General features: G+C 33.7%; 8 protein-coding genes across 8 annotated transcripts in view; 5 read left to right on the top strand and 3 right to left on the bottom strand.

Annotated features, from left to right (window-relative positions):
• Positions 1-566, bottom strand: part of LOC123675912 (girdin-like) — a 54483-nt gene extending 53917 nt beyond the window's left edge. Inside the window, exon 1 of the mRNA XM_045611479.1 lies at positions 19-566. Coding sequence (XP_045467435.1) covers positions 19-93 — 75 coding nt within the window. The 5' untranslated portion in view covers positions 94-566. The remainder of the gene's footprint in view (positions 1-18) is intronic.
• A 265-nt stretch (positions 567-831) lies between these two features.
• LOC123675915 (nuclear nucleic acid-binding protein C1D) lies at positions 832-2410 on the top strand. The gene is made up of 3 exons (XM_045611482.1): positions 832-919; positions 990-1312; positions 1904-2410. Exons 2-3 carry the CDS (start codon positions 1022-1024, stop codon positions 2033-2035), a joined length of 423 nt encoding a protein of 140 aa, XP_045467438.1. The 5' UTR covers positions 832-919; positions 990-1021; the 3' UTR covers positions 2036-2410.
• Positions 2411-2954: 544 nt separating this feature from the next.
• On the top strand, positions 2955-7086 carry LOC123675916 (WD repeat-containing protein 6). Its single transcript, XM_045611483.1, has 5 exons — positions 2955-3122; positions 3435-3916; positions 4027-4339; positions 4743-5000; positions 5054-7086. Exons 1-5 carry the CDS (start codon positions 3032-3034, stop codon positions 6811-6813), a joined length of 2904 nt encoding a protein of 967 aa, XP_045467439.1. The 5' UTR covers positions 2955-3031; the 3' UTR covers positions 6814-7086.
• Positions 7087-8258: 1172 nt separating this feature from the next.
• Positions 8259-15999, top strand: LOC123675918 (ras-related protein Rab-11A). Its single transcript, XM_045611485.1, has 5 exons — positions 8259-8580; positions 9342-9463; positions 13067-13415; positions 14558-14736; positions 15149-15999. Exons 1-4 carry the CDS (start codon positions 8541-8543, stop codon positions 14692-14694), a joined length of 648 nt encoding a protein of 215 aa, XP_045467441.1. The 5' UTR covers positions 8259-8540; the 3' UTR covers positions 14695-14736; positions 15149-15999.
• On the bottom strand, positions 15221-19422 carry LOC123675917 (WD repeat-containing protein 36). The gene is made up of 4 exons (XM_045611484.1): positions 18357-19422; positions 17824-18271; positions 17552-17706; positions 15221-17453 (listed from the first exon to the last, which is right to left on the bottom strand). The coding sequence occupies exons 1-4, from the start codon at positions 19294-19296 to the stop codon at positions 16324-16326; spliced, it is 2673 nt and encodes an 890-aa protein (XP_045467440.1). The 5' UTR covers positions 19297-19422; the 3' UTR covers positions 15221-16323.
• An 863-nt stretch (positions 19423-20285) lies between these two features.
• LOC123675920 (protein downstream neighbor of son homolog) lies at positions 20286-22253 on the top strand. Its single transcript, XM_045611486.1, has 2 exons — positions 20286-21530; positions 21591-22253. Exons 1-2 carry the CDS (start codon positions 20439-20441, stop codon positions 22137-22139), a joined length of 1641 nt encoding a protein of 546 aa, XP_045467442.1. The 5' UTR covers positions 20286-20438; the 3' UTR covers positions 22140-22253.
• Positions 22254-22328: 75 nt separating this feature from the next.
• On the bottom strand, positions 22329-23293 carry LOC123675921. The gene is made up of 3 exons (XM_045611487.1): positions 23060-23293; positions 22784-23009; positions 22329-22730 (listed from the first exon to the last, which is right to left on the bottom strand). Exons 1-3 carry the CDS (start codon positions 23131-23133, stop codon positions 22350-22352), a joined length of 681 nt encoding a protein of 226 aa, XP_045467443.1. The 5' UTR covers positions 23134-23293; the 3' UTR covers positions 22329-22349.
• A 98-nt stretch (positions 23294-23391) lies between these two features.
• On the top strand, positions 23392-24333 carry LOC123675922 (ATP synthase subunit O, mitochondrial). The gene is made up of 3 exons (XM_045611488.1): positions 23392-23552; positions 23618-23992; positions 24057-24333. The coding sequence occupies exons 1-3, from the start codon at positions 23526-23528 to the stop codon at positions 24282-24284; spliced, it is 630 nt and encodes a 209-aa protein (XP_045467444.1). The 5' UTR covers positions 23392-23525; the 3' UTR covers positions 24285-24333.
• Positions 24334-24777: the final 444 nt, after the last annotated feature.

The raw sequence follows: 24777 nt of genomic DNA on the forward strand, positions 1-24777 counted from the left end.
TTTCAATCGAAAACTTACCCAGCATACTAAAGGTCCATTCAGGAATCCTTGTATATCTGAAGCTGAAGCCATTATGTCAGTTGGTGTAATCATTTCATATAACTAAAATGCACTACGTCTATTCGATGAATAAGTATTCCTAAATATTTTAATCATAGTAACTACAGTTTTAAATAATCACTTCATTAGGCACTACACTTTTAAACGACGACAATAAATTAACACTATTAGAATCTACTCCATACTACATAAGTAATTAGACCTTACCGGAAGCAACTATTCTTCTCATTATTTACAAAATATTGCGATTTTTCTCACGCTTGCAAAAAGAAAGTCTAGCAGACTTCAGAGAAAACAAAGGACAGAAAGGCAAAAATTGCGGTGATATTGCCAGAAATTGCTTCAACCTAAAGCACAAACCTATGTTTAATTCAAGGATGAAAAAAAATTGTAGCCACTTCAATTTCAATACTCGCAAAAAAATCTTCCGAACGAAAACACGAACAATTTTCTCTACAGATTGTTTACACTATATCACAGACAAGTGAGCGATTAACTGAATGTAATTTTAATGCTTCGAAGAACTGTCACCGTCCACCACAGAGTAACCTTACAAGAAAAGTCATAGAATCTCATTAAATCAATCAATTACCATATACTTAATAAAGTTTACATTTATATGAAATTTTACCAATCAAATTCATTCTGTTCAAGTAATTTCCAATTCATTCAACGCAAAACAGTATAACTCACATTGTTCTACATTCAGACCAATTCGAATAAGAAGAACACAAAAATCATACTTCTATGAATATTTATTTATGATTATCAGTTAACCTCATTCATATTTATTATTTTGTGCTTAGAATATAGATAGATTATTAGTGTTCTAAGATTTTGTGACAATTTTTTAGAATAGGTGATATTTTTTGTTTTTATCTGAATTGTTTTTGATTTGACTAAGTTGTGTTTGTTTTTATCTTTTTTAGCTTCAACCTGGGTAAGTTTTCAAACTTTAAATATGGATTTCGAAGCTCTAGGAGAATTTGGTAATATAAAACAAAAAGTGGCCAATTTACACAATGCTATTGATAAATTAGAGAAAATGGTGGAGACTGCCCTAAGTGAAAATATGAGAAAGGAATATGCAAAAATTACTACAAAAGAAAAAACAGATTTTGATTTATTAATGGCTATGACATTAAACATGTTATATTGGCTACATCTAAATGCCATAGGAGAAAACCCTGCTGAACATGATGTGAAGGAACAGCTTGCAAGAGTGAAAGAATTCATGAATAAAGTTAAAGAGGTATTTTTTACATTCAAATATCTAGATGAAGGCATCTATAGTTATAGATCTTTGCTATTTAAACTTTGGACCTTTTATGGTGGATTTATGCACCAGTCCTAAGAACTAAGACTAAACCTAAGAATTGAACGCTAACAAATCAATGAGGGAGTTTATGCACGTTTCCTAAAAACTAAGTACTAACACTAGCAGGCCAACTGTTAACTAAGAACTAAGGGCTCAGGTAAAATAAAAAAGTGCACGTGCGCTGCATAGAATTCCAATATTAACGAGTACCAGTTTCTATCATTTTATGTTCTTTATTCGTGTTTATCGATGAAAAAAGTATTAGGTGTATATAAAAAAATTAAATTAAATTTTTTCACAATAAATATCAACGTCAAACATCAAAATATAGAACAAATAGAAAGTAGTTCGAGCATGTGCGCATGCCTTAACTAAGAAGTAACAAGAGAGTGCATAAACGCCACTGAATTCTTAGGTTTAGTTCTTAGTTCATAGTCCTTAGTTCTTAGGTACAGTGCATAAATACACCATTAGTTACTGTGTGTCCAACCTATATAACGTTTATATTGATTTCATATTTTTCAGGCCCATGAAAGACAAACAATTAGACCAAAATTAGATCTCCCAGCTGCAAAGAGATTCATCAAACATGGGCTGAATAGTGAAAGTGAGGAAAGTGAAAAAAGGCCTAATAAAAAAATAAGATTTTCATATTAGATGTGGGTCTTACTTTGAGCATTCTTTGGGTAACCTGATATGGTCCTAAAGAACAACCATAAAATGTACGTCCCCTGCATACATTATAGCAGACCAACAATGATGAAAAAAATAATTAGTCTCATTAATTGAAAATGACAAAGCTGAATTAATTGTTAGTTAACAATATGGCTTCTAACTTCTAAGTATTGTGATTGAAATTATTCCTTTTACTTTTGTTGGTGGTACTTATGCTCAAAGTGAGATACATAATTATTTCTGAACAAGAAGAAAGAGAAATAGTATTTTTTTAATAAATAATTATCTACTCTCTTACTCTGTAAATAAAATAGATGTATCATGTATATATTTTGAAAAATAAAGAATTCAAACTGGTGTCCTCTGTAATTTTTTCTCTTGTCTACATTGAATTAAAAGATATTATTATGAAATCATCATATAAGTGCACTAAATATATATCATTCGATTCAACATAGATTCAATCAACACCTGATATGATATATTATTTATAAATAAGAAAAAAACAGTAATGTTGACGCATCAGCTTTACTATGCTTATTAATCAGTCTATTAACATTTGTAATATTCTGTATAAATTATTATTTAGACTTCTTGTAATACAAAACTGTAAAATATTGTATTCGTGTCTACTAACGTGTAGCGACTCTAGTGATCCTTAATTCAATGAGATATCGAATAAATACTGATAAATAAAAAGTGTACTCAAGTGATTCTTATTAGCTAAATATATATTCAAATTCAGTCAAGATAATTAATACAAAGAATAATTGGGATTTCAAATATATTATGAAGAAAACATTTATTAAATTGTGTTTTCTAATAGAATTAGCGAATCAATGAATATTTTCAAATAAACACTAGACGCGCGTTTTTTCTTTTCCTGAAGTTGATCACAGAAACTTTGAACATAACCTAAATTTTGTAGATGTCATAAGTAGTAGATTTTCAAATTGTGTAAATTTTGAATAAATAAAAATGATAAATGAAATGGAACCAATTTTTACCTCGAAGTTGATTCAAGCTTGCATAACTTGTATAAGAATAACAGATAATTACATTCTAGCAGGTAGGGTCCGTGTTTTGTTGATATATTATGATGTACTGCCCTCAAAATCAATAAGTAGCCTGACCTATTTTAATTTGAATTAAAACAATATTTTTTCAGCAGCGCTGTAAAGATGCAAATATTTCTCGTTATATACAACTGCTTTTTCTTAAAAATTATCAGGAAATATACGCATATTCAAATAAACAAATTGTTGAAAATGAGCTCAAAACAGTTTTCATTTTTACCCTTTCCTAGAGCTTTCTCATCTAAAATAATTTCTATCAAAGTTTTTAAAATGAACGTAATTGATTATTTATTTATTACTCTTAGGAATAGGAGGAAATGTACACATATACAATGTTCTTTCTACAACTTTTTTGAGAAGATTCAAGATATTTGAAGGGAGCAAAATCCATGGATTGGAATTCAATTTTACGGACAAACAAATATTCATATATAGCGGCCAAAAAATGAAATTGATAAAATATGAAGGAGATTTTGAGAAATTTTCTAGAGAACCTTCATCGTTAGCACAAGACTGGATCCTAGCTGCCAAATTTATTGACAATAACTCTAGAATAGCCACAGTAAGCATGAACAACCTGGTACAGATTAGAAATTTGGCTCTAGAGGTAACAGAGGAATATTCTTGTAATGAAAGGTCTATGCTGTACAGTGCTGCTATTGGTTATGACTTATGGGATGTTCTGGTTATATTTGCCGGTACAGCTTTTGGTAATTTACTTGTATGGAAACCTTCTGTTCATAATGATAGAAAATGTGCCGTCTTAGAAACTCTTAAGGGACATAAGGTAACTGATATTTACAAAAAAATTCTTACGATTATTTATTATTATTAGATTATTATAGACCATGATGTGAAGAAATTGGGATGTCCTTATTGTATCTACTTCGATTTCAGGGTGTGATTCTTTCTGTTGATTTCAATGAGCAACACAAAATGGTTTGCACAACTTCTGATGACAGATCTTCAATTCTATGGGCACAGGAAGGTATAAAGCACAAGAAATTCGAGAAAAAATGCAAAGTTTACGGTCATCAGGCTAGAGTATTCTGTTGTAAAGTACTCTCGAATTTCTTTATATCGGCTGGGGAAGACTCAATATTGAATATATGGAATTTCGATGGCACTCTGCTCAGAAGTGTTGAACCTCATCAAGGAGGAGCTATCAGGTCACTTGGCTATCATGAAGATAGAAACTATGTAGTATCTGGTATGTGAATCCAAATAATTTAATAATTCACTCAAACATTGAATTGTTTGTGCAGGATTTACATCAGAATTTTAATTTTATCAACAGATTAAGATTTCTGAGTAATAAATCAAAATTAAGTGGTTCTTATCTGAATACTGTTTTTATACTCTCCATTAAGTGAACTCTGGATAGGCGGTTGATCCCCTTCTGGGAGTGCGAACTATTTCTAGTAACCAAGCGCTACAAACAATTGATGCCTCTTCTCGCATGTTGATGTAACTTGTTTTCATTCTTGGCTAGTATAATTCTAGAATATCCAGAAAAGAACAACCAGTTTGGAGAAATATAGTATGAAGTTATACCTAAAAACCTCGGCAAAACTTTGGTTGAAAAATCGATCTTAATTTTAAGTTATTTTAAGGTGGTGAAGATGGCTCTTTGACATCCTTCAGTGCATTCACTTCTGTTGATGCAAAAAAAATCGACATGCCGAAAATGGAGGTACCTAGACAATTGATTATGTTGGCCAGTGGAAATATCCTTGTGATGTCTGAAAGCGGCCATCTTTTTTGCTACAACATCAGCAATAATAAATGGGTATCAGTCGATCACCACAAAGAAATGGAGCAGTCCTCCCTGCTAGAAGTATCACCGTGCAGGAAATGTCTAGCTGTTATAGGTAATAGGTGAATTTTCATCAAGTTGATCACACCTTAATTTCGATGTTTACAGGCTTTCACGGAGAGATGCATTTCTACAAAGAAATAAAAGGCACAGTTGTGAAAAAGTGCTCATATAAATTGGACACCCAATCTAAAATCGCTGGAGCTTATTGGTTGAACTGCAAGAATTTCCTGACTTACGAGAACGAAGGAAGAGTGTTCACTTGGGACGTACAGAAGAACTCAGTCGAAATGAAGTACCAATACACACTACCGTGGAATGGAGAGAGACGTCTTACAGCGGCTTGTTTGCATAAAAATTGCCTTGTTATAGGCGATCGTAAAGGTCATCTCCATGTCTACAACGACAAGAAAGAATTTCCCATTAGAAGCATGATGAAAGTGCACTCTAGTCAGGGGGTGTCGAAGTTGTACAGTATATCTAATGTTGTGGTATCTCTAGGTAGAGATTCTCTCCTCAAAATGCACAGGCTCGAGAAGGACTTACGTTTAACACCGGTATCCGCAGACAAGTTACCTTTCAACTGGTTGGGGTCTCTGTATAAAAACTATCTTCTTGGGTTTTCGGGAGAAAATTTGGTTCTTTGGGATATCAAAGCTAGGAGGACCCTGATCAAGTCTCCCTGTGGCGGAGGACATCGGTCCTGGGACTTCTGCGACCAAGGCTTCGTTTACTTGAAAAGCAAATCTATAAACATCAAACACTTTGATATAAGTGCTGTTCTTCCTCTTGATTTCATATCCGGTTATCACGTCAAAGAAATAAACTGTCTCAAGGCACTAAGAATTGGGGGGTACTATATACTAGCATCGGGAGGGGAGGATACAGTCCTCCGTTTGAAAAAAATCGATTTGACTAAGGAACGACCCGAATTATGTAGTATAAAAAAGTTCAAATCGCACCTATCAAGTATTAAAACTATAGCATTCCACAAAGTTGAAGAGACTGATGACAAACTATCGTATTTAATTTTTTACGGAGGAGGTAGAGAGCAGATTTTGATGTACAAACTTCAAATAGGGGTCGATAATCCTTCTTTAGATATATCTTGCATAGAACAAGATTCTTACTACAACAATACAAATGATGTCGAGACAAGAATAATGGATTTAAGCATCGTCGAGTACAATAAGAGAATATTGTTGTTTGCCGCTTGCTCCAACGGCAATATTCACTTATTCAAAATTGTAAGAGGTGAAAATCCAGACCAATACGTTTTGAAATTCATGAAGACGTTCAAGTACAAAATGAGATGTCTATTGAAAATTACTAGTCTCGTTACGGGAAATATAAAACTCCTGCTAACTATGGCTACTGATGGTCTTCTTGTATTTTGGAACTTCAACGAGATATTGAATAGCGAGAACCCCACCTTTTTTGAGTCGGTACCAGCGCATCAATCTGGGATCAACAGTTACTCCATAAAGACTCTAAGTGACACAAGAATGTTGATACTAACGGGAGGTGATGATAATGCCGTTGTCTTGAATTTGATCGATATAACGGCTACTGAAAATCTCAAAGTTGAAGTTGTAGATACTTTCAAGGACGTTGGGGTACATTGCGCTTTAATAAGTGGAGCTTTTATCTGTGATAAATTTTTTGTTACCACTTCTGTTGACCAGAGAGTTTTGTTGTTCGGATGGGAAATTATTGAGGAGAAACTTAAATGCAGGTGTGTTTCAATGTTCCATACCGCTATAGCTGATGTGCAGGGTATGGATTGCTTCAATAATGGTCGTTTAGATCTTTTTATATATGGTAATGGTCTGGAATATATAACCTCGAGAAGGATTTTGAGTGGTTGAATCTCGAGTAGGTTGAAACCTGTTTGGGATCTGTCAGAAATTTTTCTGACTATTTTGCCATCTTATTTGAGAGAAAATGTTGAATTTCTGTTACTTTATATGACAAGATTATTGTTTTGCAACTAGAAGTGACATCTATTATAATCTCTTAGAATTTGATGTGTCGATTGCTTTGAATGTAAGCTCTGAGAAATACTTTGAACTGAAAACACCAACGCCTTTGCCATGATCAAATGTTATTCTTCGAAAAATAAATATATTGATGTTTTGCAATTTTGGTTCATTTTTTACTGACTAATTCTTTCCTTCCATTTATAGTCACAAAGTTCCCATAGTGATGCATGTTTATCAGCGTTAAAACATTCCATAAAAACTTGTAGGAATATTAGAAGATTACGCTTTCAATATAAAGAAGAAAAACTGTGTCACAGAGAAATATCCTTCTCTATTCTGAAATCTTTATGGAACACCACAGATGATTCAAGGAAAGTTTTTTAAAGAATATGATAGAATGATCTTCCAGGGCTCAATTTTCAAATCAGCTCATTTGGTTAGGGTTTCTAAGCGCAAAAAGCACTTTACCAGAATCAAGTTTCTTCCATAGAGTTTTTAAGAATAGTCAACTATTACGATGAAGGTAAACCAGATGGGTTGCAAAAGAAATATTTCCATATATGCTGCTTCAAATTGGCTCGGCAATCAGGAAGCTAATTGCTCAATTCATTACATCCACTAAGAGTAAGATCTTCTGGAGAATTTCACTTGGCGGGTGGGATATATAAAGCAAAATTTTTCTAAACTATCCGAGGGGTTTAAAAAAACTCATTGAACAGTAAATAGTTAGTGAAATATAGCTTAAACATATGAAAAAAGGGATCGACAAACCAATACGTAACAATCGTAATTTTACTTTAAAATCATAAAAAAAAATCAACATGCCCCAATTTAATATTTCCAACTAGTTTTTTCCAGATTTGTTGAATTTCTGAATTAATAACATATATTTTACGTTGGTTTATGTTTGTCATAATGGTATTTAAATTCAATAGGACAAAAATAACATTGCCCTAGTAAATAATCTTCTAGAGCGTCCAGAAAACGAAAATGGAGTAATAGTGTTGAGTGCAGCGAGCAAGAGGTTGGTATTGCGAATCTACAATTCACAGTAATCAGCCTGAGGTGGCAGAAGGACACAGTAACAAAACCTACACAAAATACAGCTGGTCCTTCTAACTTGTTCTAACTAAGCCCTGGGCTTTGTAGAGGTTGTACAAGATCTATAAAAATCAGAACTTGCATGTTACAGGCAAGAATTCAAGGGTGACTGGTCAGTTTACGCATTTATTCAATTAATTGATATCATAATAAAAAAAACTGGAATCTATGGATCATAATATTTGCGCACGTAACCACCGATACGTGCGCATGCGTTCTGAAGATGTTACAGATTGACGAACTTTGACAATTGGCTAAAGTAAGGAAGGGGCGTTTGTTCGTTATTCAGAGGAATAAAAAGTCCGACGCCATTTTGTAATTTCGAATCAATTAATCGGTTCAGCAGAATTTATTAAAAACATCTATTAGTAATTCAAGAAGTATATCGTTGAAATGTGTCTGTGATACGAAATATTCAGTCTGTCTAACGGTATTTATTATGTGTTGAGTTGCTTTGTTAGTACTTCATATATCCAATAGTTATATAGTATTAAAAGAGTTGAGTGGAAAAAATGAGTTCCAAAGATGATGAATACGATTATCTTTTCAAAGGTAAGTTGAGAATAGTGATAACATTGTTAGAATTTACAAAATCCGGATTTGTTTGTACCGACTGACATTTGTTGACGTATCATAAAGATAAATGTAAATTCTAGACAAGTCAGCAGTCAGAGGTCAATTACAATTGTTTACTGAAAATCTCAACGAAATCAGGAATACATCGTGAGCCTTCTTTTGGAATTGTCAAGTTCTTTATAACTTTTCTTCAATTCTTATCAGAATCCGCTCTAATTAGTCTAATTATCAGTGACAACTCCTTACCGAGATTCATTTCTTATCAGACCAAAAATCTAATTCGGGTTTTCGAGTTTTTCTAGAATTCTACAATGATTCCTCCCCCTGAACTTGATGCAATAATAATATCAAATATTGATCTATTTCTATTGTGAAAGTGGACAGAAGTGGAACATCTCCATTTAATCATGAGAAAAGCCAATTTATCTAACAAAGGAGCAATCCTTTGTTGGAAGTTTTTTTATTCATAATGGATTTCTATTTATAAATATCAAATTATATTGGAAGGTCACTCTGTTTATATATTCTCAAATATTCCATTTTCTTAGTAAAAAACAATTATACTCAATATATTCAAGAACTAATAATTGAATTCATCAGTCTATAGGGGCAAAGGAATATCATATTAGGGGGTATTTTGTGACCTTGGCAATTGTAAACTGTCAGTTGGTATAATTGAATTCAGTTGGATTGTTGACACCAAAAAGTATTTGTTTTTAACAGAAATTTATTTTTAGTGGTCCTAATTGGAGATTCGGGTGTAGGAAAAAGTAACTTATTATCCAGATTTACTAGAAATGAATTCAACCTGGAGTCTAAATCAACAATAGGAGTAGAGTTTGCCACACGTAGTATGAAGGTTTGTATCTTTCATGTAATTGATACAGTCTTGAATGTTATTATTGATGATCTTCTTGTTGTTATTTCTGAACAAGATATATCAAGACCTTTCCAATTTTTGATTACCTGTGAAACTTAATACTAAAATTAACTGAGTCAAACTGAAATTTAAACTTTGGAGAAACTTGATATCTGTCTCAAAAAAAAAGTGCTAAATCAAGGATCTTTTTATTTGAGAATATGTTATTATGTTTCACAGATAGTTGATTTTTGATCTGGTGTGGATTTTCAGTCTTGCAGAAAATGAAGAAAGAGAATAATTGATTGATCAGTGAATATGTTAAAAAAAGGTTTTTAAGGCTTTGGCAACACAATTAATTAATTATGATAGGGCATTGATTACCTGAAAAAGTAAACCGAAATTGTTTTTATTTATTTTGGAAGGTGCCTACTCAAATTAATAATACTAATTTTGTTAAATTGACCTACATTGTATAAGCAATCTCATCGTCAATGTTTGCCTTTAGTTGAGATTAAACAAGTCAATTTCGTTTTACGTGTCTTCACACATTATCTACGTGAAAATCGATCGTATTTGTCCTAGATAGACGGATCGACCTGTAAATTTTCCGTTTAAATTTTGCATGCGTTCACAACCTTATCTGAAGAGAGAAAATTGAGGCCCGAGGGAAAACCGCAATCGCAGTTTTCACGCGACTAATTTTCAAGGATAAAGTTCGATTGGAATTTTCTACTCCAGATAAAGGAGTAGTTTGTTGTGCGGCACAAAAAACTCATACATTTTTTTATTTAATTGTATCGCGTTTGATTTGCGTTGGTCGCAACTTAGGTACTGAGTAGCGAAAAATCTATTTATTGAATGGCATCAGCTTGCATCCGAAATTTTTTTAGGAAGCAAATCTGTACGTGTGTGTCGCACTTTAAGATAATTCCTACGAATTTCTAATCAGCTGTTCGTTTTGACAATAAGAATTTATTGGCTAATGTCAGGTGACAGCTGTCACTTTGACACGTACAGTGTTGCCGCAAATAGAGATACAGAAGAGGCACTTTGACTCTGATTGGTTAGTAACTGACCAATCGACTATGCGTATGATTTTGAACGAAGTACCGGTACCGGGATCGTGTAGTATCGATACTTATATCGGTTCGAAAGTATTGATGCATACAACATACAGGTACTCCCATTTCTCTAGTTTTGGAAGAGTGGAAAATATAACTTTTTATAAAGTTACCTTTGAGATCCAGGGTGATAAAGTTTCCGGAAAAAATAATGTTGTTTATACCACAATGATGCTATTGTAGATATTTTATGAAGTTTCTGGAAACTTAACACCCTGTATCTCAAAAGTAAACACGTTTACGATAGACGTTCATATGAACTAATTTCTTGAAACGTATATAGGAAATGGACCAGTGATATACAGGGTTTGAAAAATAGCTTCTCAAATTTTGTAAATGAAAATTTTCAGAATTTTCCTCATCTCAAATTGAACATCCTGAATAATATCGATAGATAAGATGCACAAAGGCAGATATATCTAAATCTTAAAATTGTAGGAAATATCCAAGTCAACAACAAATGAATTTAGAAATAAAGAAATAATTTTTTTTTTAATTTCATGGGTTACTATCATGATATTCATTATGAATACAAGATTTTCCGTCTTGAAGTCCTATCACAAAACTCTCAAAGCTGATTTTGTCAAAATTTAGATCTAGTTACTTTAATACTTCAAGTCACCATTACTATAAATAAATGGAATACTTTTTTTTCTGAGAAGGGGCTTTTATGGATGAAACAATCCATCATTTCAACAGCTCCAGCACTAAATAAAAACCCAAAGCCGCTTCCAAATGTGTGTTATCCGAATTCCCCAATTAGCGGCAAGATCAAAGGGACTGAAATGTTCGTGGCAACGTTTGATCTTTATCCGTTGGAGTTTCTTAACGCGCACTAATAATAAAGTATCAAATGTTCTTGTTGCGGGTCTACCGAAGGTAGAGTTAATCTTTCGGTATGAAAGAAATTTTTGGTCTCTGAATTAAAAATTTACACTTCCAAATGCATTTTAGTCTACATTCTGAACCACTTTGGTTTCTTTCGGTCTTTGTGTCAATCTAGATAGAAAAATTAGAAATGGGCGTTCATTCAGCTTTAGTTAATTTAGAAATTAATGCAGTATACCTGTACCTATTTATGGTCACAAAATAAAGAATATTATTATTATATCATTCATGGCCAGTGCCATAAAACTTTTTTCTGGTTTGTACCAAGCTTCAAATGAAATGTGTCAAGATTCCGGAAAATAAAAGTGTTCTTTAGAGTATAATGAAGAAGTAAATTGTCTTTATTCAGTTATTTCAGTTTAATATGATAGTATTTTACGATTTTCATAATGAATAATAACAATATCGAGAAAAAAAAATTCTCTTAAATTTTATGGCCGATATTTTAGCGGTGTTTACATTGCTGTCAGATTTTTACTTATTAATTAACAAAGTTCATTATTTTTCCGTTAAAAGGAAAGATCTGACAACAATGTAAATAACACCATTATATCGACCATATCACAAGTACTTGCACACCAAAATCTATAAAAATCTTGCTACCCTTTTCCGAGATAAATGAGGCGTTCCATACTTTCAATTTCACACATGCGCAAACATGGCATCTCGGGACTTCCATATTCGGTTGGGGCACAAAAAATTCCATACGTCACAACTAGGGAATCCAATCCCGTAACAATCGCGCAAATGCGGGATCCCTCTGACATTCTGCGGGATCAAATTTGCAGGATTTTCCAACAAACAAAACTGTCTCATTTGGAGTGAAGCTAATCCTCAAGTGTATGTCGAAACACCGTTACATCCAGAAAAACTGACTGTTTGGTGCGCTTTATGGGCTGGTGGAATCATTGGTCCGTACTTCTTCAAAAACGATGATGGCCAGAACGTTACAGTCAATGGTGATCGCTATAGAGCCATGATCACTAACTTTTTCATTCCTGAATTGAACAACCATGATGTCCAGAAGCTGTAGTTCCAACAAGACGGCGCAACATGTCACACAGCTCGTGCCACAATCGATTTATTGAAAGACACGTTTGGTGACTAATTTCACGTTTTGGACCTGTGAATTGGCCTCCAAGATCTTGTGATTTAACACCGCTAGACTTCTTTCTGTGGGGCTATGTAAAGTCATTGGTCTATGCGGATAAGCCACAAACCCTTGACCATTTAGAAGACAACATTCGCCGTGTTATTGCCGATATACGGCCACAAATATTGGAAAAAGTAATCGAAAATTGGACGTCCAGATTGGACTACATCCGAGCCAGCCGTGGCGGTCATATGCCAGAAATCATGTTTAAAATGTAATGCCACAAGATTATCTTGCGGATAAATAAAATTCATGTCAATCGAATAATCCATCGTAGCTCTAAAAAACACCCTTTACTATAGTATGTTTTCAATAGCATAAGACCTTTTTATGAGCATGTTTAATAGGTCGAGTACCAAGAGTATATATATTGTTGGAAAAGTATTTCCTTCTCGTCTGAAATTAAGAAATTTCTGCACACTCCCGTTTTTTTTGCAGGTGGACGGCAAGACGATAAAGGCCCAGATATGGGACACCGCCGGCCAGGAGCGGTACCGCGCCATCACGGCCGCCTACTACAGGGGCGCCGTGGGGGCGCTGCTGGTCTACGACATAGCGAAGCACCTGACGTACGAGAACGTCGAACGCTGGTTGAGGGAGTTGCGCGACCACGCCGACCAGAACATCGTCATAATGCTGGTCGGGAACAAGTCCGATCTCAGGCATCTAAGGGCCGTTACAACGGAGGAGGCGAAGACGTTCGCCGAGCGCAACGGTCTCTCCTTCATCGAAACGTCGGCGTTGGACTCGACGAACGTCGATATGGCCTTCCAGAACATATTGTCAGGTAAGGGAACACCCTTCCAGGGGTCTGTTGGACCCTGCGAGGTTTTTAAAGTCCGATACTCTCACCTCCGGTTGTCTAGTTTTAACTGACAGTGTGAACTTAGCTGCCAGAATGGAGAATTCTCCTCGATTTAGCTTGAGAAGAACCGTAACAGCCCTATGAGGTTTTTTAGTAGGATTCTTTCACCTCCAGTTGGCTCGATTTAACTGACAGTGTGAACTTGGCTGCTACAATTCAGAATCGTCCTTAATTTGGGAAGAGAAGAACCTTAATAGCCTTATGAGGTTTTTAAGTCGGATACTTTCACCTCCGGTTGGCTAGATTCAACTGACAGTGTGAATACAGCTGCCAGAATAGGGAATTGTTCTTGATTTAGGTTGAAAAGTAATAGCCCTTTGAGGTTTTTAAATCTGAAACTTTCACCTCTGGTTGATAAGATTTAACTGACAGTGTTAGCTGCCAAAATGGAGAATTGTCCTCGATTTGGTTTGAGAAGAACCCCAATAGCCCTATGTGGTTTTAAAGTCGAATACTTTCACCTCCAGTTGGCTAGATTTAACTGACAATGTAAACTTAGCTGCTAGAATTGGAAATTGTCCAATCAATTTGGATTGAGAAGAACTATAATAGCCCTATGAGATTTTTAAGTATTAAATAAACAAATAAAAGTCTGATACTTTCACCTCCGGTTGGCTAGATTTAACTGACGGTTGAATTTAGCTGCCTGAACAATGAATTGTCCTTGGTTTAAGTTGAGAACAACCGTAATAGCCCTTTGAGGTATTTAAATCAGGTACGTTCAACTCCGTGATTTAATTTAACTGACAGTGTGAACTTGGCTGAGAGAATTCTCTTCGATTTGGGTTAAGAAGAACCGCGATGTTAGGTCCAGTACTTTCACCTCCGATTGTCTAAATTTAACTAACACTATGCCCTTGACTACCAGAATGGGGAATTATCTTCAATTTGGGTTAGTACCCCAAATTAGAAATTACACAGAAACTGTTTAAATTCGGTTTTCAAAAATGCTTTAATTTCTTCGTCACGGCTGTAGAAAATGGCAACATCGCCTAGTACGATAGCAAAGACAATTATATACTAAAAACATGCAATAACTTCCTAATAATGAATTTTTTTTGCAGAAATTTATAGAATTGTATCACAGAAGCAGATCAGGGATCCACCAGAAGGCGATACCATTCGGGCAGTAAACGTAGAACCAATAGATGTTAAGCCTACAATGAATAGCGATGGAGTTCGTAAACAGTGTTGCCAGTAACACACTTTTTTAGCAATATATTGAACAACTATTCAAACACAGGTGAGCAACTTTTGCATTTTTTAATTGCAAATGGTTTTCTTCATGAATTATTGGATGTACAAATCTTCCAAAGTTTGAGGTTATGCTGTAAGTAAAATTGTACATGACTCAAAAACTCTTTGACTTTACATTAGTGCTTTTCTCTCTTTTACCAGTCACTATTTATTAAAAAATTATTGGATTCGTAATATTTTTTATAGAAATCAACCATTGTGTAAAAGTTAGTGTCTTTTTCAATTTTACATCAATAAAACTTAAAACTATTTTTTCAATGGACCTTATCTTAACATATTCATTTTTCTCATTAAGATAACATATTTGTGCACCTAATATTCAAAAAGAAACTAATTAAAATAGTGTCAATAGAGTTTGTAAAGATGTTTTTTGACTGTATTTTCCCAACTTTTTTCAGATTCTGCATATATATAGTAGTGATTTCTGTACCATTCACCAGTGGCTATTTGTGTTATTTTTTTATTGAAAATTCTTGATATAAATGTTGCTGAGAAGCAACCAGCATCTAAAGTTCTCGAGTACTTGTTGCACATCAGTTTTCGAGATTTTTTACATACTGTTTTGTTTATATTTTGTTTAAGTTCATATTTATATTTTTGGTATGTAATAGGCTCTATAATTAGATAGTGTTTATATTAAAATATTCAAAGCAAAATTTATGCTTGAAGCATGTGATTTTAATGGAGAACAAGAAATTAGTTTCATTTTGTTCAGACGTGTTATTCCTTTTTGAGCTACATACAGTAAAATAATTTGGTTCTTTTTTTCTGGTCTTTTGAAAAGTTGGAATAGCATTTTCCACTAATAATAATTTAGCTTCAGCAGAAAAGTTGTAAGAGGTAGTTAATGGAAATTCATACTAAATAAATATTTAATCAATATTGTTTTCTGTGTACAGTTTTCCATAGTTTTGGTTGAAATATCTTTGAAAATAAAATAATAATTTCATGAGAGTTAACCCCGTTTTCCATAAAAAAAAATTAAATATAACTTGATTTGATTGGAATAACAAAAACAGTTGTATGTATATAATTGTGGTGCTAGTTTGAGAATTTGTAGGTGTTTCGGGGTAGTTTCTCTGAAATGAAGCTGAAATTAGGTGTACATTGTGTACTCTTCTATTAAGTTTTCTTATTTCAATCTTTGTAACTCTTTCTATATAACTGATATAATATGATGTAACATAAGCTTTGTCTCAAAAGTTTTATTATATTTAATTTTCAAATAAAACATGTATATTTAAATGTCTCCATTTGTTTCAATTCAAATCACATTTGTCCTCCACCTAAATATTTTTGACCTGTGACCTTGAAGATTTCTTAATTCAATAGTTCAGCGAAAATAGTATTAAATCGAAAGTGTGCTTTGCCAGAAAATCGTCTTAAATGATTGAGTTTGACAGGCATAAAATTTCGTGTTCTAAATAATTGAACAAATACTCACCCAAAAAAATTGAGATTTAGTCACAAAATTCGTGAGAACTGCATAATAAGGAAATTTGAAGAAATGCTTACATTCAAATTATGTGGGTAAATAAAAATTTTAGTGGTTTTTAAAAAAATTATTTATATACTATACAGAATGTAAAAAGTCAAAATGAGCTAAGATAGACAGTAAACTGTCTTGTAATGCATCCCAGCATTCAGTTTGCTTCTTTTCTACTATTTTAAACAATTCACTTAACCTACTATCATTAGCAATGATTTCTGTATGACACTTAATAAAAACTGCAAAATAAGCCGATGCTAATTCATAGTTCGCTTTAGAGTTAAACATCCACTCTATAGTTTTCAAGAACTGCACCATAATGTCAACTGAACCACCGCTGTCTCCATCCAAAGACCTTATTTCGAAGTCGATCTTAGTGGGTCCATAAGATTTCAACTTTTCCACAATTGGACTAAAGTCGTTGCTTTTTACCGTTTTTTGTAATAAATGTCCAAACTCCGTGTAATTCTGGAAGTTCTTCGGACAGATCAATTTGGTTTTCACCTGCTCTTCTTTTTGGGTAGCCACATCGAACTTCAATTCCAAACCGGCTACTGTTGGCAAGAAAAACGGTGCTGCTTTTGGCGTCTTCGGTGGCTGTATCGGCTTGTTCCTCTGTTTTATCAGTTCTATATCCAGCAGGTTCAACCACAAAGACGTTGATAGACCGGACAGGGTAATCAAGTCTTGACTTATTTGATCCTTCGACTTGAATTCGAAATCGTCCTCTTCTATAGGAGCTTCTTCTTGGGTTACTTCTTGTGCACATTCCGGTAAAGTAACCAATTGTGCTTTTTGTGTCGGATCTATAGCTGTCAAAGTTATCCTTGAATAAAGGGTTCTGTTAGACCACAAGAACATGCCCAAGTAATCGATGTGGCTTGTCGCTAATGTTTCACCGGTTGGCGACATGTCTAGAGACACACAAGGAGAGTGAGTTGCAAATTGGTCAACCAAAGTAGATGACGGGATGTCCCAGATCTTTATCGAAGAATCCATGGATGAGGTTATAAGCCATCTAGAGTCAGGACTGAAAGTTGCATCTGTGATTTTACCAATGTGGCCTTCCAGCTTTCTTATGAGTCTCTTAATATCCACATCTATAATACATATGCTGAAATCTTCCATTGCAATCGCCAATAATGAGCTCTCGTGGTTTATTCTGAAGAAGTTGATGGAATCTTCCAAGTCTAGCGTTTTCAGAGGCTGTGAACCTGTAAAAAACAAAATTAAGAACATGTTTCATTTATGTTTAGTCCTATTAACAAAGAAACACTGGATCTCCAAACAGAATTAATTTTCATATTCTTACCTTTACACTTAAACCTCCAAAAGCTGACTTCACCTCGCATAGATCCTGTTACTGTAACTTGATTCAACTGATCTACTGCAACACCTCTAACAGGACACTCATGAGCATACTTTTCACCGTAATGTTCTTGCCAGATTCCAGACTGAATATTAAATCTGAAGAAAAAAAAAATTAACATTAGCTTTCTATACCAGAATAACACAGTTCAAAGAAATTAATGTACCACTTTAAGACTCGCCCAGTATAATCTCAAAATATAATTACTAATTTACCTGTCAACATGTCCAGTATTGTAGCCAATAAGAACAAAATTTCCACATCTTGTCATACACAGGCAAGTAGCAACACTGTCTATCGTTCCTTTGTAATTTTTTTTGTAGAATCGTTCTGGAAGTAATTTCAATTCTCCCATTTTCAGATTATTGTAGGACCAAGTCGTAACCATGGATAATCCCAAATGTATTGAGGCAATGTTGTCCCAGTCTTTTTCTCTGGTTGTTTCAGAAGTAAATTGTACAATTGGGGGCATTATAAGGGTATCTTCTACAGTACCCTTCTTCTTCTTACTGGCTTTTCTGTTGTAAGAAGCTTTTCCTAAACTTTTGTTGAATTGTTCTGTTCTAGTATTGAAAATTCTCAATGTTGAATCACTGGCTGCACTTAAAATATTATGACCATGTGGGTCGTGAAATCTAATGTACGATGGAGGAGCAGAATGACCTGGAAACATCAATTTCGATTATTCATATATTTGTCATAAACCTTAAAAAAAAACGAAAATAATCATCAAAACAATGAACTTTACCTTCTCTGATCCTAAGCAATCTAGGTCCATCATCCGGCATATCAAAAATCCACAATTTTAATCTATTATCAGGTGATGAAGTTAACATAAGTGGTTCACTTTGCAAACAAACCATACCAGTTACAGATGCTTCGTGTGCTTTAAGAACCTGACTTGCAACTCTCCTCTTTTCCAAATCCCATAAAACGATATGACCGGATTCACTTGCCGAAGCCATAATAGGCTTATCATCCCATCTGAAAGATATCGATGAAACAGAACCCCATTCCTGGGTAAATTTCATGATAGTCATGTCGCATTCTAGGTTGTGCACAACAATATCCCCATTTTTCAAACCAATGGCTGCAACATTAACGGCTGGTGCTTGGGCAATACAAGTAACTGGACTGTCCCAACCCCTGAATACATAAATCAGTCTTGATTTGTTTATATTCCATAGATGTAGTTCACCTTGCTCGCTGCCTAACAATATCTTGTTTACATAAGTATTAGGATGGAAAAGTGTAGTTATAGAAAAATTTTCCTTTTCAAAACTAAGTTCTAAATAAACACTTTCTTCCTTAATATCCCACACTTTTAAATTATTTTCTTCATCCACAGAAATAAGGTGAATTCCAAATGGAAGCAACAATTTAACATTATGTTCATGTCCCTTGTAGGTATGTTTTAATTCTGTTCCTCTTCTCCAAGCGTAAATATTAGGTCCTGCACCGGTATATACATGGTAAGAATCTGCTGCCATGCATTCTATATCTTGAGGATGCAAACCATTGACACTCAGTAAACTAAAATGTGAAATTCCGTAAGTATGAAAAGATTTTCCAACACAGGTCACTATTAAGTTTTCTTGTCTGCTCCTGATATATCTCACTTGTAATGGTATGTGGTTACTAACGAATCCTAGAGCCCTACAGGGCGCAAAAGCTTTACTGGACGACATTATTATTTAAAAATATCTGTTTTAAACATAACTTTATCTGAATTATTTTCAAAACACTAACGAAATTATTAAGGTTATCTTTCGATTCTTTACACATGCGATGTTAACCGCAATTTTTTTTCAGGTTGAAGTTAATTATCACTAGTCATAGAGTTATCACAAAGTTTCCATAGAATATTACTGTTCTTTTTCTAAAAAAAATATTTTGAAAATCAAAATTAGTTGAAGAAAGAATTAACCTCGACTCAAATTATCCTAAATAATATTGAATTGTACGAAATTATGAACATGAGGTCATTCAGTATCTTGCTTTGTTCATTCATCATTTAGCGCAATGAAGTTGTATCAGTTTGACTCGCTGCAGAGTCGTCGAAGATACCCGAACGAATGGCTAAGACCAGTGACGTGCACCAAAGTTTCATTACGGGAAATAAGTATATTATATCCCGAGAAATGAATTCATATTGCTCACTGTGTTTTTCATAACTGTCATGAGAACGGCGCTATTGGAAAGCCCAGTGAGCGATATACATTAACTTATCTTAGGATATAATATACAATTTCCCGTTATGAAAAGTCACCTTTGACGTATTGATTGAAATTCATTCTCAAAATATTTCATAAATGCTATTTCTGATGTTGAAATTGGTTGAGTATTCGCCTCTAATATTTATAATTTTATATTAATTCGTATTTTAATTGTTGTTCTTATAGCAAGGTATTGACAAAATCTCAGTATGTGTACAATCATCCTTATGATAATCTCATCTTAACATCAACTTGCTTTAAAAACGCCAAATCAATTTAAATATGATATCCTTTTTTTACATCTGAATATTCCGAAAATAAATTTCAATTGCTGCGTAAAATATAATGCACGCCACTGGGCCCAAAAACTCCATCGGATATCTTCGGCAACTCTGGTAGTGGAATGCGTGCCAGCTAAATTCACACACCATCATTTTAATACGTAGATAACTCTGTTATCTGTGTACGTAGCCAATTTTATGCTCTATGGTCTCAACGAACTAATTTTTTTGTTGTTTTTATTTTCGTTGGGGGTCGGGGGATGAAAAAGTTTTAAAAGTTTGGATTTATGTGGTTAGACTGAAATTACTTTTTATTGAAATTCTTGTTTCAAAATGCCCGAAAGTCCTTCGAAATCTACATACCAATGGCGAAATCCTGCTGAAGTATTGAAGCTCCAGCAACTCAAAATAAAAAAACGAAATTTACAAAAAAGAATAAATAAATCTAACATCAAACCAGTTACAAGTGATGAGAAAAACCCATTCGAAAATGTATTATCAAATCAAAAACGAAAGAATCCCTTTGCCAAAGAAGAAAGCTGCAAAAAGAGTAAGACCGATTCTTCCCTCGGTTTGGAAGAATCAAGTGATGGAACACTCTTTAAATTAATTCATGGTTCTACTTCATCAATCACCAATGGTAAACCAAAACTGATCTCCTTTGATAATATTCTGAATAAATTAAGTTGTCCAGAGGAGACTGTTGAAGTTGTGAAGGCTCATGGTGAAAAATGGTTACCCATAGATTGGACTCTGAAAACAAAGTTAAGGTTGTTATCTTTCAAACCTTTTCCTTGGAACCAAAAACTGAAGTTGAGTGAAGAAGCTTCAGGTATTACCGGTTTCACCCGATGTCTAGGAGCTAATAGTAATACTTATTTGGACACATCACCAAATGCAAAATTCCATCAGTGCTGTTTGTTTTGGCAACAACCTTCTTTACCCTGGGTTAAACTATTCCCTAGAAGTACAAATAAATCCTCAGGAGGTGGGATCAGTTTAGCTAGCAGTGCTGAAGTACGTGACGGATTACAGAGTGCTTGGTTTGATGGTTTACGTTCTCTATTTCAACTCATCAGAACACGACAATGTCCGTACTTCTATGTTTGTGCAAATAACTTCACGGTATTGTTCAGAGCTGCTGGAATATCTGGATATAGTGATGTACATGCACTTATCAGTCCTACTACAAGAGGTCTTAGACGATTGCTCAAAGCCGAAGATATTGAATATCAAATGCCTCTTAAAAAGAAAAGGATGTCGGATCAAGGCTATGACACAATGGATACTACATGTGACACAACTCAAGATTCTGAACAGGTTATTGTAGATGACGACGATGATGATGATGGTGCGAATGACGACATTTGGCTGAAAAACATGGGAATAAATTCGGACGATATCAAACAGATTAAATACACACAGGTAAGGAAATTTTTCTAATCATTGTATGAATAACTTTTTCTGAAGTATTGATTCTTTCAGCAAAAAATTGTGCTTAAAGCAGAATGTGAAGTAGACAATAGCGAGCAGAGTCTAGTATTGATAGAGGGTTCAGAAGTACATTCTTTTTACAACTTCCTCTTGAATTGTAAGAGTGCAGTGTCAATCAGTGGTTCATTAGCAGGAGTCCCACCTACACTGTTAGCCCCTGTTGCATTCAATGGGGCTACTTTGAATGCATTAAAAGTGAGGGAGAACAAAGTAAAAGTTGACGATTTGAGTTACTATTCCATAGAATTATGTGGACCTATTTTGCCCTCAACCATACATAATATTTTCAGCATTCATCCACCTGAATACGATATGACTGCGACCTTTCATAATTTAGCATCTACATCAGCCTTCAGTAAAACAGAACCAAATGATAAAAGTAAAGTGAAAGACGGAATTGTTTTCGTCAAAGAAAATTTGTCAGATTGTGGCTTGAATGACACGGTTTTAGAAAAGTTTTGTGCAGTGGATTCTAAAAATATTGCAAATGTAGAGTGTATTAAGTATGACAGTGATAATAAAACATACACTTGGACTTAAACTGGGTTTTTAGTCAAAATGATTGCGTTTAATTTTAAATGCCATGCATCTTATAGTGTGTAAATATTAATTATTGTAATTTATTTATTGAAGTAAATATATTATTTTTTTAAATATTTCTTTTCAATTTTTGCTTTCCAACATATGAAGACCACACAACAAATATTACTCAGAAATAATAATATACAATTGATTTTACAAAAGTTTATTTCACATGTAAAGATTACTTAACGGTACCGTCATTTTTGAACGATGATGACTTGGTGATAGTGTTAATTTTTTTGTCAATTCTAAAACAGGACTTGAGCTCATAGTGTCTATATCTGTATTTTTATGATAAAGAATGAAGGATGAACATTGCATTCTTTTATAAACACAGTAAGACGAAATGTCAGCCCCTAAACCTGTAATGAAATTAGGAGAACTTAATCTGTCACAATCAAAATTTTTGGAATTTTTCGTGCATATGGACTTGAACAGGCACTCCACTTCGTCTCTATTTAAGTCACCCTGATAAGAATACAATGAGGATGAAGTTATTGTGTAAATTTCCTTTGCTCTCATAAGGTGATTTTCTAACACTACCACTATCTGAAATTAAGAAGTTGATAATTTCAGCGATATTAAATACAAATTCGTTTTACCTCTCCTGTTGTCAACTCATCTTTGTTATCATATGATTCGGTGTATGAAATAATAAAATTTTTGCCTTTTTTATAAATTAAGACATTGTTGTTAAGTGAACATATAGGTTTCAAATCTTGTAATATGAATTTTTTGAATATGTCTTGTATTCTTTTAGTTTCTATAAATATCAGAATTTCTGCATCTGAAAATGTTTTTTCGTCTCCAGTCCATTTAATCGTAGGGCTGTAAATTTAAATATTAAAAATTGACAGTTAATTTTTTCATCAACTTACGGTACATATTCCGGATAATCATCCTCATCTATTAATGCCCTAGTTGAGGGTTCGACAATTTCTCCAAATAACATTTTCTTGCAGATTCTAAATTATTTAATTTATGTATTTATTTGAAAAACTTCAAATCATATGTAACCTCAATCACAATGTCCGTAGACCTAATGACTATAAGATCTACGAACAATTTCTAAATATTTGTAATCTTGGTACAATATTCTGCAATATTGAATATTCTCAAATATTGAACGATGTAAAATGAATTTCAATCAAATGAATACATTTATAATTTTTGACACTATCAAATACATAGAATAAAATGACCTTCAGTCAGTGATCATAGCCATTTCGATTTATCTAATAGAACGGTGGAGGATCTGTGAGTTTTCCAATTTATAGGAATTTTTGGGAAATTCCATTTTCTTCAATTTATATTTGGAACGAAAAAACAACTCACAACACGAAAATGGCTTCAAGCAAATTAGGTTTAATAGTGAGTAAAATAATATATTTCCATAATGAGATTTCCGAATGAAATTACATAACTTTATTTTGTAGGTTCGTAATTTCAGTTCATCCAGTTCTCTTAACCAAATGGTAAAACCTCCAATACAAATTTTTGGTACTGAAGGTCGTTATGCAACAGCTCTTTATTCAGCAGCAACCAAACAAAAAGCCCTTCCTGCAGTTGAAAAAGATTTGACCAAATTGCAGGATGCCTTGAAAAACGAGCCTAAATTCAAGGAATTTGTTCTAAACCCCATCATTGAAAGGAATGTTAAAGCTGATATTGTGAAGGCAATTAGTAAAGATATATCTCTTGCCCCACAATCTTCAATTTTATTACAAGTTTTGGCCGAGAATGGTCATATGAAGAATTTGGGTGGTGTTATCAACGCGTTCAAAACGATCATGGCTGCCCACAGGGGTGAAGTAAGTTAAAATTACCCTTCTTTTGTTAATAAAAAAAGTGGTGATGAGCAATTTTTAATTTCAGGTTACATGTGAAGTTGTAACTGCTAAAGCTCTTGATGCTTCCCAAAAATCAAAGCTTGAGGGTGTTTTGAAATCATTTGTGAAACCTAATGAAACCATTCACCTTACAGCTAAAGTAGATCCTTCCATTATTGGAGGAATGATTGTGAGCATAGGCGATAGATATGCAGATATGAGCGTTGCTAGAAAACTCAAGAAGTACACCGATCTGATCAGTGCCACTGTTTAATTCAATAGTTTTGTTAATTCGTAAACTAGCAAATATACCTTAGTTCTAACTTCTAGTTTTATTTCAGTTTTTGACCAATGGGTCTAACACTATCATCAAAAATGTTACGAGCCTTATGATCCATATTAAAATTCATTTCTTTTTTGATTGAATTCACTATTTGTTAAAAGTTATTAAAAGCGTAGAGCGAATTGAATTTCCACTATTTAAAACTCAATTCTTAAACAAGCGTATACAAACTTTACTGAGAGAGGACGTTAGTAATAAACAGGATATGAATGAATGTGAATCAGCAAAATTATGGGCATTTCTGAGAATTGAACTGATTATTAAAACAGGCACAAGAAACTAATGTAAAGACTAGTGAATAATTGGCGAGAATTTAAGCTCTTATTATTTCCAATTTTTTTATTTGTTTTCTATTAGAACTAAAATTGAAAGATTTTAGGAAAGCTCATCTTGTATAAATTATAAATGATTATTCAAAGTTTCA

Source organism: Harmonia axyridis, chromosome 3 (genome assembly GCF_914767665.1).
Source record: "Harmonia axyridis chromosome 3, icHarAxyr1.1, whole genome shotgun sequence".
Taxonomy (NCBI): domain Eukaryota; kingdom Metazoa; phylum Arthropoda; class Insecta; order Coleoptera; family Coccinellidae; genus Harmonia; species Harmonia axyridis.

What these genes read in the sequence shown, in the direction of transcription:
- LOC123675915 (XM_045611482.1), top strand. Translation starts at nt 1,022, where the DNA reads ATGGATTTCGAAGCTCTAGGAGAATTTGGTAATATAAAACAAAAAGTG. An exon ending in TCATGAATAAAGTTAAAGAG is followed by an intron (nt 1,313 to 1,903) that starts GTATTTTTTACA and finishes CATATTTTTCAG; the next exon opens with GCCCATGAAAGACAAACAAT.
- LOC123675916 (XM_045611483.1), top strand. Translation starts at nt 3,032, where the DNA reads ATGATAAATGAAATGGAACCAATTTTTACCTCGAAGTTGATTCAAGCT. An exon ending in AGATAATTACATTCTAGCAG is followed by an intron (nt 3,123 to 3,434) that starts GTAGGGTCCGTG and finishes TATTACTCTTAG; the next exon opens with GAATAGGAGGAAATGTACAC. An exon ending in AAACTCTTAAGGGACATAAG is followed by an intron (nt 3,917 to 4,026) that starts GTAACTGATATT and finishes CTTCGATTTCAG; the next exon opens with GGTGTGATTCTTTCTGTTGA.
- LOC123675918 (XM_045611485.1), top strand. Translation starts at nt 8,541, where the DNA reads ATGAGTTCCAAAGATGATGAATACGATTATCTTTTCAAAG. An exon ending in ATACGATTATCTTTTCAAAG is followed by an intron (nt 8,581 to 9,341) that starts GTAAGTTGAGAA and finishes ATTTATTTTTAG; the next exon opens with TGGTCCTAATTGGAGATTCG. An exon ending in CTTCCAGAACATATTGTCAG is followed by an intron (nt 13,416 to 14,557) that starts GTAAGGGAACAC and finishes TTTTTTTTGCAG; the next exon opens with AAATTTATAGAATTGTATCA.
- LOC123675917 (XM_045611484.1), bottom strand. Translation starts at nt 19,296, where the DNA reads ATGTCGTCCAGTAAAGCTTTTGCGCCCTGTAGGGCTCTAGGATTCGTT. An exon ending in ATTGCTTAGGATCAGAGAAG is followed by an intron (nt 18,272 to 18,356) that starts GTAAAGTTCATT and finishes TGATGTTTCCAG; the next exon opens with GTCATTCTGCTCCTCCATCG. An exon ending in AATACTGGACATGTTGACAG is followed by an intron (nt 17,707 to 17,823) that starts GTAAATTAGTAA and finishes TTTTTTCTTCAG; the next exon opens with ATTTAATATTCAGTCTGGAA.
- LOC123675920 (XM_045611486.1), top strand. Translation starts at nt 20,439, where the DNA reads ATGCCCGAAAGTCCTTCGAAATCTACATACCAATGGCGAAATCCTGCT. An exon ending in AACAGATTAAATACACACAG is followed by an intron (nt 21,531 to 21,590) that starts GTAAGGAAATTT and finishes TGATTCTTTCAG; the next exon opens with CAAAAAATTGTGCTTAAAGC.
- LOC123675921 (XM_045611487.1), bottom strand. Translation starts at nt 23,133, where the DNA reads ATGTTATTTGGAGAAATTGTCGAACCCTCAACTAGGGCATTAATAGAT. An exon ending in GATTATCCGGAATATGTACC is followed by an intron (nt 23,010 to 23,059) that starts GTAAGTTGATGA and finishes TTAAATTTACAG; the next exon opens with CCCTACGATTAAATGGACTG. An exon ending in ATGAGTTGACAACAGGAGAG is followed by an intron (nt 22,731 to 22,783) that starts GTAAAACGAATT and finishes TCTTAATTTCAG; the next exon opens with ATAGTGGTAGTGTTAGAAAA.
- LOC123675922 (XM_045611488.1), top strand. Translation starts at nt 23,526, where the DNA reads ATGGCTTCAAGCAAATTAGGTTTAATA. An exon ending in CAAGCAAATTAGGTTTAATA is followed by an intron (nt 23,553 to 23,617) that starts GTGAGTAAAATA and finishes TTTATTTTGTAG; the next exon opens with GTTCGTAATTTCAGTTCATC. An exon ending in TGGCTGCCCACAGGGGTGAA is followed by an intron (nt 23,993 to 24,056) that starts GTAAGTTAAAAT and finishes TTTTAATTTCAG; the next exon opens with GTTACATGTGAAGTTGTAAC.